Consider the following 15,295-nt stretch of genomic DNA (forward strand, 5'->3'; position numbering starts at 1 on the left):
CTTCTTTTTATGAAGTCAAAAGCAGAAAATTTGAGGGCAGAAAACAAGGCAGTCTGTGTGGAAATGTCAGACAGATTCTCTCTGTCGACGCTCAGTTGATGAGGACAGAAGGGGGAGGTTCAGCTGTTGGGAAGAGCAGACAGATCCAAATCAAGGAGACCGTTCTCCAAATGGGAGATGCTCCCAAAACATGCTCCTGTTACAGCCTAGTAGAGACTTCACAGAATCATCAAATAGTTTGGACTGGAAGGGACCTTAAAGACCATCCAGTTCCAACCCCTGACATAGGCAGGGACACCTTCCATTACCTCAGGTTGCTCCAAGCCCCATCCATCCTGGTCTTGGACACTTCCAGGGATGGGGCAGCCACAGCTTCTCTGGACAACCTGTGCCAGGGCCTCTCCACCCTCACAGGGAAGAATTCCTTCCCGATATCCAAAATAAATCCTCTCTCTTTCAGCTTAAAGCCATTCTCCTTGACCTATCACCGCCCGGCCTTGCAAAAACTCCCCCTCCAGCCCTTCCTTTAGGCCTCCTTTAGGTACTTCCATGCTCCCTGTTGGGATGGAGCCCGGATGAAAGGCGCCTGTGGTTTGGGAGCCGCATTATTTATTTTCCCAAGGTGTATGGGATGCTTTCTGGAGCCCATTCTCCGCCCGCTTAGCCGGGTGATTGGCACACCGGCACCAATTATGGAGCCCCCTTAAAACGTGCCAGGCGAGATGAATATGCAACAACACCGACGCCTTTCTTTGATAAGTAGCAAGTAGAAAGAAAGTAACAACTTTCTAAATGTTGATCATTTAGGTCTTTTGTGAATTCTTTGTATTGTGTCATAGTAGCCTTCCACTTTTTAGACGCATGGGTCTCCTGCTCGGGCGGGCACTGGGCACTGTGGATTAGCATATTTAGAGTACATTGCAACAGTTGACTATTCAGTATGTGAAGTGGTGAAATTTACTCTATTATTTCTAAACACTTACGGGAACGGTGCTCCTGTCAACCAGTCAGCCATCTATTGCAAGCTTCTGTGTCCAATAAGTTACCAATTAATTGGCTCCTACAATTGTTGTATAGTTTACTTCTTGAATGGCTCCCTCTTTAGTAATTTCCTTCCCATTGTGGGGCCCTTTCTGACAACTTCTGTATAACGCTATCAGATAATCACTGATCCTTTCTTTCTCGCCTCACTTTTCTGTATCTCTCTAAATAGTTTATTATTCTGCCTTGGTACCTTTTATGGAGGCCAGCTCAGTGGCCTGTCAGTTAAAGGGTAAAGATACATTAAAATCGTCGTTCATTCAAAAGGCTTTGCTGTAAGTGCCCAGGATATTCATTTGTGCACACATACAGGTCCAAGCCTGAAGTGCGTAGCTCTGAAAGGAAAAGCCCTATCTTCCCTGAACAAACCCTTAATGATTTTACATCTGTCTCAGAGCCTGCTCTCTAATGAATGTTGACATTTCATGCACGGCAAGACGCAGGAATTCTGTTTGTGGTCAGGGGGCTACAACATATTCCCAAGGAAATTAAATTCAAAATTGATCGTGTGACACTCAAAAACTGGCCCAGAATTTGAATGATTCCCTTCGAGCAAAATATAGCTGCCTTTCCCACTGACAACCGGCCAGGTTTTAGCAAAGGCAAAGCAGAAAGTGCAAATGGTGTTTATGGCTTGCTTTCCCCTGCACCAGAAAGCTGTGAAAGCAAAATTGTTCTTTTGCTCCTTTTTTGACAGAAGAAATGCCACAGTGTCAAAACTGTGAGCAGAGGGGATCAGAGGGAGGCTCCAAAACAGCAGCACGCCCTGTGCAAAGCCCAGCACAATGGCAGTGCCACAGCTCTTCTTCACCTCGACCAGGCAAGAGAGGTGTTCACATGGAATTGACTTTTTTTGTTTAAATTAAGTCAGGTCTATTGCTAAATCAGCTCTAAGACTTCATGGCCATGGATTTTTTTTATTCCTGGGAATGGATTAAAAGCGGGTTTTTTCCCTTAGTTAAGTATATTCCTGCCTTGGCAGGGGGCTTGGATTAGGTGATCTCCAGAGGTCCCTTCCAACCCTAACGATTCTGTGAAATTAACTGGTTATCTAAGCTAAACCAGCTCTGTAGGAGGAACTTCAGGAAGACCTCCCCATGGGAGGAAGCCAGAGATGACAGATACTCTGAGAACCTCCCTGTCCAGCATAAACCCTCTCCCTCCTCTTGATCACACAGACACAGAGACATGAAAGGGCTTCCGAAATGGCTACAAAAGAGACGACAAACCCACCGAGTCATCAGAGAGCCTGTGCATGTGCCACATCACTGTCATATAAACAAGACCTTGTGATGCTTTGGACAGCAACCATTCCTGCTGAGGGGGAGGGAAAATAACAGGATCTGTTTCCCATTCAGTAGCTCTCATTCTGCCCCAGTGCTGCGTGGAGTGGGTATTTATTTTTGGTGGAAGGCAATGCTGAGCTCAGACCTTCCAGACAAACACTGCACGGTGCTATTACATCTTCATTATTGCACTGCTCTATGGAGACAAGTGTTTTGAGGAAGGTAATAAGCACTTACAATTAAGGCAATTATAAAGCAGTTTATTATAGTTGAGCGCTAACGTAGAGCTGCCTTGTGTCCAGGAGAACCAAACCAGTGATACAGCGTGTCTGGGGAATCTTTAAAACAGCATCAATCTGATGGTTATGGCTCCAGAGGCAAAAAAAAAAGCAGCTAGTGGTAGAGACAGGCTGATTTTACAAGCCACCAGAGGATGCAAGCAGGAGGGCAAACATGGAAAAATCATCCAGTTGATGCTGGATACATGTCCTCATTCCCTGTCAGGCAGTTCTGGAGTGGGAAGTCACCCTGCCCATGAGCTGGACCCTGGCCCTTGGAGAGCCACGGGGGTGAAGTCCCACAGCCAGCACAGCAGCACGAGACAGAACTACCCCTGTTTGTGCTTCACAGCCACCTTGGGGAACGTGGGGAGATGAGCATCCCAAAAACAACATCACTTGTGGACCACAAGGGCTTGGGAAACACTAAGTGAACCCAACCCAACCCCACGGGCACACAGGCAGTTACAGGCTCTGGAAGATAAAATCCGTCAGCCCTTTGCTCAGCACAGGTTTCTGTAGGGCAATGGAAGTGCTGCTCTGAGCAAAATAGTTTCCAAGCCATTATCACAAAGTTAGAACCTAAAATAACCCTTGGAGAAACACAGCCCTTTGCTCTTCATCTCTTGTATGATGCCATCTGACACTACCTCTGGTTTCCATGCTGATTTAAAAACACATCACGGACCCCAGCAGCAAGCATTTGTTTTTCCAGAGCTTCAGATGCACTACTTTAAACACTCTCTTTCCCTCAAAATAGTTTTAAAACTCCCTGAACAGGCAGCAAGTTTCTTTCAAGTCTGTTTTTACGGGAAAGATGTGTTTGTGTATGATTTTGTTTCTCTAGGCCAACAGTGGTGATGTTTTTGATGCAGCAGCAGAAGATGCTGTCACTTGAGAAAAGATAAAATTATCACCTTTCAAGAAACATCTACAGGTTTAACCAACCCACTTCTCTAACAGCTGAAAACAGGATCTTGGCAGAGAGAAAAAACCAGTGTAGACATGAGGATAAAAAGCACTTCAAGCCTACAATTAGCTTTAGCGGGAAGGGAGAGGGTGAATCGCTTGTTGCATAAAATAGTCAGTGGCATCTACCTATTTCCCACATGGTGGCTACAGGGAGGAGGAGCAGGGGGAAACCCCAGTGACCCCAGGGCTTACCGAGGCGGCTCCAGGAGACGATGGGCCGGGGGTTGCCTGTGGCGATGCACTCCAGAACAGCCGTCTGGTGCACGGTCAGCGTGAGGTTCTCCGGCCCCACGAGGATCATGGGGTCCTTGTAAACAGTAGAGTGGGAGCCTGCAAGGACAGAATCGTTGTTAAAAGGCATCTGGTTGTCTCTTGTTTAAAGGAAACATTGAGGACTTCATGCTAAGTACATCCCTTCTAAGTGCACGTCCTCTTCCATCAGGAAATGTAGTGAAAGGACAAGGAGTAATGAGATCAAACTGAAAGAGGGGAAAATTAGGTTAGACACACGTGAAAATTCTTTACTGTGAAGGTGGTGAGGCCCTGGCACAGGTTGTCCAGAGAAGCTGTGGCTGCCCCATCCCTGGAAGTGTCCAAGGCCAGGTTGGACAGGGCTTGGAGCAACCTGGGACAGTGGAAGGTGTCCCTGCCCACGGCAGGGGGGGTGGCACAAGATGATCTTTAAGGTCCCTTCCAACCCAAACCACTCTAGGACTCTAAATCCTAGATGTGGCTGGTGTAATCCTCAATAAATCTGAGATGCACCTGAAACAAAAGGAGCACCTGTTTGCATGACAGTCACACTGAACATGTTTTAAGTGTGCACTGATACTCCTGGGGAAAACCCCTGAGCCAACTGACCAGCCACAAACAGCCCTGTTAACACACGGATATCAGGAGAGTAAAAAAGGACCCGCACTGTGAACAGCAGAGAGCAAATGTCCAGGAAAACCATGGTATATAGGGAGGACACAAGATGCAGGACAGCAGGAATACAAATAAATGAAGGAATTGCTTCATCTTTCAGCATCTCAAGCCATAAAGTAATTCATGCAGTCCACAACGCCTAAATCTGTCTCGGTGAGCAGCCTTTCTTCCTGCTGGGTGTCATTTGCTCCAAAAGCCCTGTCCTGGGACACAGAGCAATGGAGGTGCCAGTCCCTGGCTCCTGCTGAGGATCTTTTTGAGAGGTGATGCTCCTCTCATGACTGCAGCCCACGGGGTTGTCATTTCCCTGCCATTTTCCTGCAGGGAGAGGATGCATCCCACTCCTCTAACTGTGACACATTCACCGCTCACAACACAATCACTGATCATTTATTTGCATTACAGTAGCACCAAGCGGCAGCAACCAAGAATGAAACCCATCACACAAGATGATGAACAGATTTATAATAAAATAAAATCCAGGCAGAGGACAAGCAAAAGAAAACACTTTTCACTAGACAGGACAAGAGTACGGGACAAAACCACCATCCTGCACCAGGAATAGCACAGCTGAACCCAAATCTTCTGAGTCCCTAAGAAGTCCCTTATTCCTAGGCCAAATGTCCCTAAGAAGTCCCTTATCCCTGGCCAAATGTCCCTGCAGCCTTTACTCCCCTTTGTTTGGAGCACGAGAGGAGGAAACCCAAGAGATACTCTCAGTTCTCCCTCAGCAAACAGGAACACTGAAAACCTCTGCATTAGTCTTTCTCCCCAGCTCCGATTAGAGCTGGGTTACACTCCAGAAACGCTGAGGTCAAGCAGTGTTTTAAGGAATTCCATCAATCTGACAGCTGCTGCTGGCAAGAAAGCTCTGTACACCTGCAGAGAGAAATACTTGTGCTGGTCGTGTGCCCCCGAGCAGGAGAGGGGCACAGGGAGGGCTGGGGAGCACAGTCCTTGGTTGGGCTCTGCCCTAGGGACCATCCCACACTGACTCCTCTCCATGGACTTTCCAATGTCCAAAAAGCTTGTTCAAGACAAGTGACCCACCGAAAACTATCTGCAGGGGCTTTTCTCCAAGAATAACATTCTTTTCTTCCTGCATTTCCGAGTGTTACCATTTCTCAGCAGCTCAGGGGCTGGAGTCAGGGTGTAGCAGGGGGATTTCACAGCGGTCCAAGGGCAAAAACAGATCAGAGCACCTCGTCTGTTAATTGTTCCTACAGGAGCTAAACGGGGAGTGATAAAGAGACTCCGTGCTCGTGTGTAAATGGGCAAAATCCAAGAAAAATCACCGTGTCAGTGTGACTTAAGAGCTGACTTTCTCACTAAATGCATTTCACTGCAAGCCATAAAATGCAGATTTTTTGATGAGAACCAGAATGCACAATAAATTCATATGACCGGCTGGTTAACCCCAAGAGATCTGAAAAACAATACCTTCCCCTCAGTACCTCGGAGTGCCTTTAAAACCCGTGTAGATTTATTGTTCTAAATCACAATACTAAATGTTCAAGCTTAGAATAATACGGTATTATCAGCGTATAATACAGCGATTTCAATATTTCAAAACACGGAGAAATGAAATGAATTGTCCAAGGTCACCCAGGAATATCAGCAAACGGGAGCTGAGATCAAAGCAGAATTTATAAAACGCACTATGCTGAGAATAAAATATTGTAATAGTCTCACTCTGATTTATACTCTGAGTCCTAAGCAGACATTCAGGTTTTGGGGTGTGGGCTCATCTCCCTGAGTCTGGGCAAACCCTGCCCGGCTCTGGAAGTGCCACTGCTGCTCACCTTCTCCTGCAAATGGAATGATTCTGTAGCTTTGCTGCTGATCCCGATGCCCATGACAGTGCCAGCTCCAGGGGCAGATGAGACAGTGATCCAGCAGGGATGCTGCAGTCACACATCAGCACCACGCAAAGGGGCTGACCATGCCCCACCATCAAGGAAGAGGTTTCCTTCTACAACTACAACAGCCCTTTGATGCAGGGCTGGGGAGGAAGGAGTGACAAAACGAGGGACTCATGGCAGGGGAGCGCTGCTGGAGCTCAACAGGGGTCAGGGCAGCACAGGGGAAATTTATTCTGAAAGGGAAAAAGGCTCTAATGATTCCTGTGGTCCCCAGGGACTCCACCAGCAGCAGTCGAGGTGAGGATGGGGAGTTCCCCGGCACCGGCAGCAGTGACAGGCACTCCAGCAGGGACGGGAGCGTCGCCTGCCAGATCTTGATCAAAAGGACAGCAGCAGAGAGAGATGCAGCTCACACTGGGAAGGTGTCAGTGCAGAGAGGCAGGCAGCCCCTCGGGAGCAGCTCTGCTAAGCAGGCACTTGAAAATAATCAATCAGCAGGACTGGAAGACATCCCCGCGCCGCTCGCTGCCGGCAGCCCTGCAGCCGGGGAGAGGAGGAAAGCACTGCGAGCAGGGTCCCTCACCCCCCCAAGGCAGCCACTCTCCCCTTCTTCTCCAGCCAGGGTGTGGCAGTGCCCTTCCAGAGCCCATCTTCATCCTCTCCCTCCTCTCTCCCCAGTCAGGGCTTGGTTGGAAACCCCAGGCAGGCAGACTTAGTGCTTCTCTCTGGGTGAAGCAATGGGTGGAGCTGCTGCCCTGTTAGGAAAAGAGGGAGCCCCTCCTGCCCTGATGAAGAGCTGAGAGAACATTTCCCTTCAGCCCGTGACACAAGTGGGAGGTGACACAAAGATTTGCAAGAGTACTGGTTACCCCATCATGCCAAACTCCATGTGCACAGCAGCCCTCAAATTAGCTCAGTATTTACTGACACAACACCCACACCAGTGAAGCAACGTCTCTGTGCCAGCTCTGCGGTTCACCACAGCCTCTGCTGCTGTGCCAAAGCCTGGGGTTCACATGCTAACACATACCTGCAGCCCTGGTCTAACAGATATTTGCGTGCTCTTAGCAAACACCACAGAGCACAAACCTTTTCCGTGGAGGTTTAACCCAGTGCAATGGGTTTTCCATGCAAATGTCCCGTTACAGCAGCTCTGCTGACATGCAGGCATTGAAGCATGGTCCAAACCCTTCAACAGGCACTTAGACACGGTGCCTGTATCCATCACCCAACTGCTTTAAGGAAGAGAAAAAAACCACAAATGTTTCACAGACAGGAAACCTGGAAAATATCCATCTGAAATGAGGGATGGTCAGATGAGAACAACTGGTGCTTTCTGCCCTGCGAGAAATAATAACTCAGGCCAGTAAACTGACACAAAGAACTTCACCACGTCGATAATTTACTGTTCTTTTTTTCCTCCACGTGGCTACTGTTCAAATAGATCAAGAAAACAGATAAGTAACAGGCACCAAAAGCTCCCAGGTCTTTCAGAACCAGTTAACCTGCTTTCTTTCCCTGTCAGAGTTGATACACACAGCATCACTCTTCCCTCGGCTTCACCCCATTTCACACGTGCTGCTTTTTCACTGCTGGCAGAGGCTCAGCTGACACTCAGCACAGGTGTTAAGTCTCTGCTCCAGAACCACTGGCCAGTGTTTTGGAGGGCGATGGGAAGCTGTGAGATGTGACTGTGGCTGACGAGCCTCCAGATACTGGGTACCTGCAATTATGTGTATCTGATGGACGGGAGGATTGCAGCTCAAGGGAAAGACCTTTTGCTGTATATAAAAAAAAAGCTCAAAGAGAAGCACACACCCAATCGGCCCTGTGCAGACTTCCCTTGCCTCTTATCTCCAAAGATGTAATCTCCATTTCCAAAGGGGATGCAGAATGAGATGCCTCACCATTGTTGTCACAGGGTGGCACAGAGGGTACCCAGAATCTTAGGGGGGTTCTGACTTGGAGTCCTGGATCTCAGAGCCCACCCTGCCAGCAGGACACAGCCACAATTTGCAGTGACTACTCCTTTGGTACTTTTACCCTCCCTGAAGGTAACCCCCAAGTGCCCTGACATCCAGGAGAACGAAGTTGTCCTGTTTTCATAGAAGGACGTTGAACAAATGAAAGGCATTTCTAAACGGGCACAAAGGTGTCGTTCACTCCTGGCTGCTTGATCCTCACACCCCACCTTGGGCAGCAAGAAGCCACACTGCAAGTATGTGATTTGGGCCTTCTTTGTGGGGAGGAGACCATAAGGCTCCAGTATTTCTTCAGCTGGAGCTTTCTGAGGTGAAAACCTACTTCATTCACTGGCTTCAAATGTGGATAAAGAACCAAGTCAAAACTCAGCCTGGGTTGCTCAGGGCTTCTCCTTCTCATCTTCCAAAGGAAGGTTAGCCTGCTTCAGTCCATGCAACGCTAATAGCCTACAATTCCCTCATTAGATAAAGAATTGATCACCCTGTGTGCTGCAATTACTTTCAGAGTGGGCAGGCCTCATAAGGAAATGATGAATCTTCCACATTTCCAAAAGAATTTATTTAATGTAAAGCTGCTGTAACTCAATTTTCTCACTGCCCTCCCTCTATCCAGAAACTGGCACTAATTTACAGGGAAAGAGACAGATTTATCTGCTATCAAATGGACTGATCTGGCAGGAACTAATAACAATCCAGAACACAGGAGGTGTTACGGCTGGACAGAGGAACACCTTTCAGTGCTGTCAGCCTGAAGCTCTCCCAAACTACCCTGACCAGAACAGCAGTGGGAAGAAGACAGAGAGGCAGCCAGGGCAGTGTAGCTGGTACTAACCTGACACGGTGAGTCGGGCCTCACGGCTGAACTTCACATTAGCAATATTGGTGGCAACACAGTGAAATATCCCACTGTCTTCTGCTCTGAGTCCCGTTATCTGGAGAACCCCCTTGGGCAGCAGCGTGTACCTGTGGGAGGAGACAAGCAGAAACAAAAGCTTGCAAAGCAGGACACGATGTGACAGCAGGCTGCACACCCACCCAGGTGAGGCAGGCTGGTGCCAACACACCCAGGGATGCGGCCCCTGCAGGCTGAGCCCACGCTTAGCACTGCATCAGCGCTTTCATGGGTACATGAGCCTCTGGTCTTCTTGAACAGAGGGGCATGTTCCCTTTCCTTATCTCCTGCTGCATCCTTGAGAAATGATGACTTCTGCTGGAAGGTTACAAAGTAAATGCTTCCTATTTAACCTGTGGAAAAGCTCCGGCAGTGCATTTTCACGTGAACACAGCTGACATGGGAGTTATCATGACATGGGAGTTATCACTCATCAGCTGCAGCACAGCGACCATGGACAAGCATCAGGAGAAGCCTGTGCTCCACACTCCTGGCTCCAGGTCCAGCTCTCAAATCCACGCAAAACCTCACAGGCACGAAAAGGCGTGTTTAAAATAAATATTGAGCGGGCAAACGTAAACACCAATAAATATTTCCTATCTTTAAAGCACGGGCACATTTAAACCACGCGTGCATGCACACATACATGTACACATACATTACAGGTTGCTTGGCAACCCCGTGTTTAAATTGGCTGGTAGTAAGCCATTACACCGTGATGAGTTAATAATCCATTTCCTCCTGGAAGATGCAGAGTATCTTTTCCATATCAGCATATGGTTAAGTGCCTATAACCTGCTCCCCGCGCCGGGCTCCGAACGTGCGGCTCCGTGGCGGTGGCGGTGTGACAGCAATCAGTTTTGCACGGCCCGAAGTTGATTGCAATCTCTCTGGGACTTTAAAATGCCCATTGTTTTGGATGAATTATACCACAAGAAGCCCTCGTTTTTGTTAACAATCTGCCCACAGCATTAGAAGATTCAATTCCAAAGCTATTATCCTGCCTTCAAAGCCTGCGAGTGCAAGACTCGGCATACAAATTTATATACACTTTATACGCAGAAATGCACCAGGCGTGATTAATGCAGAAATCCAATTCAGTTAGAGAAGCAACTCTCATCACCCAGGCTCTGGTGTCAGAGATTAATCTACTGAGCTGACAATAAAAAAGCTCCCCAGTAACTTTACTCCTACAAAAAGCCAAACCTGTTCAAAATCAGGACACGAATGTAGTGAAACTGCTCCTGGCCCATGTGCCCCAGGGCTTGGGCAAGGTCCCTGTCCTGGGGGAGAAGCAGCAGGGATGAGCTCAGCTTGGAGCTCTCTGGGCTGGAGAAAAGTCTTGACTTCTTGGTCTTGGAGCTCCTCAGCCTTGGAGATAAGAAGTCCTAGTCACATTGAAGTCCCTGCCACATCTCTGACCATCCCCACACCTCTGTCCCTGGCATCAAATGCAAAGGATCAAGGATGCATGGAGGATTTCATCTGTCCTGCTTCATCTCATCGAGATGCCACAAGGCATCAGGGCCTGTTCTCTGACCCTTACTTCTGCTGATGCCACCTCGGATCAGCCACCCTGCTCCACCACATCCCCAGCTCAGCACCTGTACGAACAGGAATCCTTCAGAGGAGATCAAGCTTAACAAATCAGCCCTGTGCTGGGCTAAAAAAAATCTCAGATGAAAAACGCAAGGAAAAACAAAACCTGACAGTTGCAGTTTTCCACAGCAGATTTGGGCCTCTTGGGTCCTTCTACTGTAAGTTCACCGCCACGCTGAAAAGGTCAGGCATTGTTCCAGCCCTCGTGTTTTCTCCTGCCTCCAAAGAACCCAACCACGCTCTGCCGCAGAACTGACATTTTTTAAGAATAGGGGCTTTCAGGAAAGTATTTACAGCTTCCTGGTTTCGCCTGTTCCCAAGGCACGGCCGTCAATCCGCGATCGAGGTGTGCGGTGAGCGATTGTCTCCCGCCGGCGGGTGCGCGGCTCCCGAGCTCCGGTTGGGATTCCTGGAGGCTGCCGGCACCGAGCACGCGTTTCCTGCCACCTGTCCCGCGCCGCTCCGAGGATCAAACCCCGATGAGGGACGTTTCCGACGCGAAGGGAGCAGCCTGTCAAACACAGGAAGCGGCGACGTGCCGCTCCGGGCCTAGGCGGGGAAGGGGGGGGCAGCTGGAGCTGCTCTTTAGGAGAGCTGCCTGGGAAATGGCAGCCCAGGGTGCCGTGGGATGCTCTCTGCGGTTGCCACACACAAGGTAGTCCACATGGGAAGGAAAGTCTGACAGCCACGGTGTAATTCGGCACTCGCGAGGGTTCAGGACGCACACGGAATATCCTAAGTCATGGATCTGGCTCAGGGTGAGTTACACAAAATGGAGCCATGGAGGGACGATGGATGCCGAAGCTACTCAGCTCTTTGAGGATTGCTGGGCAGGTTCTTCAAGCTGGAAAACAAACCTGGAGGAGGGTTGATCACGGAGGATCAGTGCAAGACCTTCAAAATCAGCTAATGGGCTTTTATCTACCTCTCCTGGGAGCTGCCAGCCCTTCTGCACGGTGTTTGGTCAGAAGGAGCCCAGAAAAGCCACAACATTAATGGAAAGAGTCTTCCACAGCAGAAACACTGGCCGAGACCCCCAGCCCAGGTTAGTTGTCTCCGAGCACAACTGTGAAAGCAATAGCAAGCCTGGTCACTTTCTTCCACCTGGTGAAAGGCAGCAGCACACGGCCTGGACATGTCCTACCTTTCGTTGTCTGTGTTGACCGGCATGCTGTTCTTGTGCCATAGGATGACCGGCTCGGGCAAGCCATGGATCTGGCACTGGAATCTCGCTACGCCACCTTCCTCCACCACTGCGTTCTGAGGGTGGATGTGGAAGTCGGACATCGCTGGAAGGCAAAAAGAGACGAAATTATTCACGTGTGAAGAGAGAGATCTGCAACTGGAAGACGTCGACAACTTCCCATGACCTAGAAGCACCCTGATTTCCCAGAGCCAGCAAACGGGATTGTAACGCAAGAGCAGAAGGCTAGTTTGCAGCTCAACCTTCTGCATGGACAAACAAGACTAGTGGCGAGTTCTTGACATGTGCCTGCCTCTGCACATTGAACTGACTGACACAACCAGAACAGGAGACAGTGCTCCACGACCCACATGGTCCTCAGTGAGGTCTACAGGAGCAGCAAGACACACAACCACTGCACTGGCACGTATCCGAGGTCACTCTCGACAGCTTGAGCAGGTTTTGGATCTACATCAGAAAAGAGATGTAGATTCTTTATGCTGCTTCCAGTGTCTTAGGTACACCGTAAATATCCTTCTGATGTGCACAGCTTGATTCCTGAACTCACTTTGTTTAAATACCTTTAGCAGGAGAGCTCCCCAACACCCTGGTATAAAACCTACAAGCCCCTTGATTTCCATCCCTGTTTGCTGGTGCTCCCGTTCCTTGCACGCTCTGCCTTCCAGCACTGCAGAAGGAACAGCCACATCTCCTGGCTGTGGAGCATGAGGGTTCAGCTGACAGAAAGAGCAGCTGCCAAGAGCTCAGCAAAGCGAGGCTTCTGGGGTTGGGACCACCCAACAGCAAATGACACACCCCACCACGCAGGGTGAATACAGACCAGCCTGCTCCAGCATAGCCACAGCTGTAACCATCCTGTGGAAAGACTCTGGCACGCTATTAGAGCCACATAAATAATACCGTAATTATTACTATTAATTAATTGGAAGGTGCTGCCTGTTGACTCCACAATAAGCATATTCGAAGCTAATAAACATCCCAGTGGTTCTTTAGCTCACGATTCATTTAAAGTGCTGCATCCACGGGGAGATCCCTCACGTTATCCTAGAAAATAAAGTCCAAGGGAGGCCCTGCTTCGCCGCCCCAGCCCGATGACACCCCTCTCCCCAGCAAGCAAGCCTCGTCCCCTCTTACATGCATCAAGTGTAATGACTGTAGCTCTGCTAAGGTACAAGCTGCCTGTGTGTCAGGGCAGCTTAATCATTCATCTGCAAACTGCAGTTGGGCTCAGGCAGATGGGAGATGGCCATTAGCAATCATACATTAAATATGTGTTGCATTAACCTGCGCTGCTCCCGCAACCACCGCGCTCGACCCGCTGACGGCAGATTTGTTAAGCTGATGGAGCAACACGGAGCAAAGCCCTGGTCTCGCACGGCCGGAGGGTTGGGGTAGGTTTGTAGCCACGAGGGTGGGATGGGCAGCCAGCCCCATGTTGGGAGGCACCGATGGGAGCAGTGCCGGGGGTGGCTGCGCGATGCTCCGGCCAGATGGGAATGCACCAGCACAAGGCGAAAAGATCACAGAAAATTGTATTTCCCTTTCCCAAGATGAAAGCTAATGCAATTATCCTCTCTGGTAAAGGATGGAGCCCAATGGTGCAATGGCAATTTACCCAATTCACATAAATTTAGCCTTGAAATGAGACTGATCATGGCCCAGAGCACTCAGCCATGTGGGAAGGAGCCCAAAGGCTGCTGGGGGGTCTCCCCCACCAGATGATCCCTTTTCCAAGGTGGCAAAAGATGCTTCAAAACATGGGGGATATCCAGGGGTGCTTGCAGCAGGAGAGCTCAAGGAAGCCTGCAGGGAGACCCAGGCCAGGCTGAGCATTTTACAGCCAAAGCATATGAACCCTCACCAAGAAATGAATCCAAGAATTAATGGGAATGGCACAAAGTTCTTCAATAAAGAAAAAAAAAAAAAAAAAAAAGGGATTCAGATGCCTGCAGGAAAATTCCTTTCAAATGTACAGATGCTCAGTGCTGAGGTTTTTCGGTGGCTGACAGGGTTGATAAGAAGAGGGAGGTGTGAATGAGAACAGCCCCGGCACAGACTTCGCTCTGCTGGCTACAGAATTCACCGCCGTTCCCGTATTTCAATAATATCACCTCTTATAGGTAAAACTGCAGCAATAACCTCTACTCTTAAAGACACCAGTATTAATATTTATCATGAATAAAACATGGCAAGTTATAAATAATTCAGTTATGAGGATGTTAAGTAAAATATTACTCTTCAACGACCCTATAATGTGGCTTTGAAGCACAGTTTTATGTTAAATGCCTAGGAAACACTGTGACCCTTGCCAAGACCAGCTGGTTTGCAGAAGATGCATTAAAAATTCATGCACTGAGCTACAAAATGCTATTTTTAAAACAGGCTTACGAGTTTATTTACAGTTGCAGAGACAAAAGACTTTTGGAGCATCCCTTGCGAAACAGCAACAAAACTTCCACGTAAGTGATTAGCTGGTGTTTTCAGCCTGGGAATAAATCACTGGGTGGAAGGAGAGGAGAGGGGCAGGAGCTCAACTGCTTTACAGGGCATTGCTGGGAGGGGCTCAGTCTCTGCTGACCCAGGTGAGGTTTTTATGTGCCTCCCAGCTGACTGTAACAAACTCAGGGAGCAGAGTGCTTTGCTCCTGTTTGTCACTTGTCTTTCCTCAGCGAGAGCCAGGACCTCCGTTATCCGCCGGGCGCTATTGCTGCAGCTGCCACGGAGAAGAGCTGCGCCAGCCCGGGTGGGGTTGGCCAGCAGCCAGGGAGCTGCAGCTCATTTCTATGCTAATGGCCGTAATAATTTTAAAAATAAATACATGCAATCACAATATTCACCCGCGAGCTCCTAAGAGGGGAGGCTCTTTCTAATCCATCTGCCCACGGTCTCCGCCATCCGGCAAGGCAGCATCCGTGTGCCGAGGAGGGACTGGTGCTGCCCCAGGCCATTTTTATCATCAGCAGAGGGGGTGAATGCCACCCCTGTTCCCATTAAACTTCCCTCTGCCATCTCCAGGTGTCATCAAGCCATAAAACCAACGTAAATCATAAGCACGCTCACTGCTCCACACCGACGCTCCGAGCCGTGGTGTCTTGGTGCCTCTGCTCCCACCTCACCTGGATACGGCCACGGTACATGGAGAGTGGCACAGGGCAGGGAAAGACAAAACAAGGGCTCACAGAAGATGAGGAATGGTCCTGGCAGCCTTCCCACACTGCAGGCATGGGAGAGCCTCCTCCTAAAAGATGCTGG

The 15,295-nt window shown here is 49.3% G+C and overlaps 1 protein-coding gene across 1 annotated transcript in view; it reads right to left on the bottom strand.

Moving 5' to 3' along the window:
• The window catches only part of IGDCC3 (immunoglobulin superfamily DCC subclass member 3), a gene marked incomplete at its 5' end in the record, with an annotated part of 95,368 nt that overhangs the window by 27,242 nt on the left and 52,831 nt on the right, over nt 1-15,295 (bottom strand). The window contains 3 exons of the mRNA XM_027879264.1: nt 3,770-3,907; nt 9,181-9,311; nt 11,984-12,128. Of these exons, the coding sequence (XP_027735065.1) occupies nt 3,770-3,907; nt 9,181-9,311; nt 11,984-12,128 (414 nt within the window). The remainder of the gene's footprint in view (nt 1-3,769; nt 3,908-9,180; nt 9,312-11,983; nt 12,129-15,295) is intronic.

The sequence above is a fragment of the Empidonax traillii genome, unplaced genomic scaffold, assembly GCF_003031625.1.
Source record: "Empidonax traillii isolate 1590-97213 ecotype Southwest subspecies unplaced genomic scaffold, ASM303162v1 scaffold52:size1600334, whole genome shotgun sequence".
NCBI classification, from domain to species: Eukaryota; Metazoa; Chordata; class Aves; order Passeriformes; family Tyrannidae; genus Empidonax; species Empidonax traillii.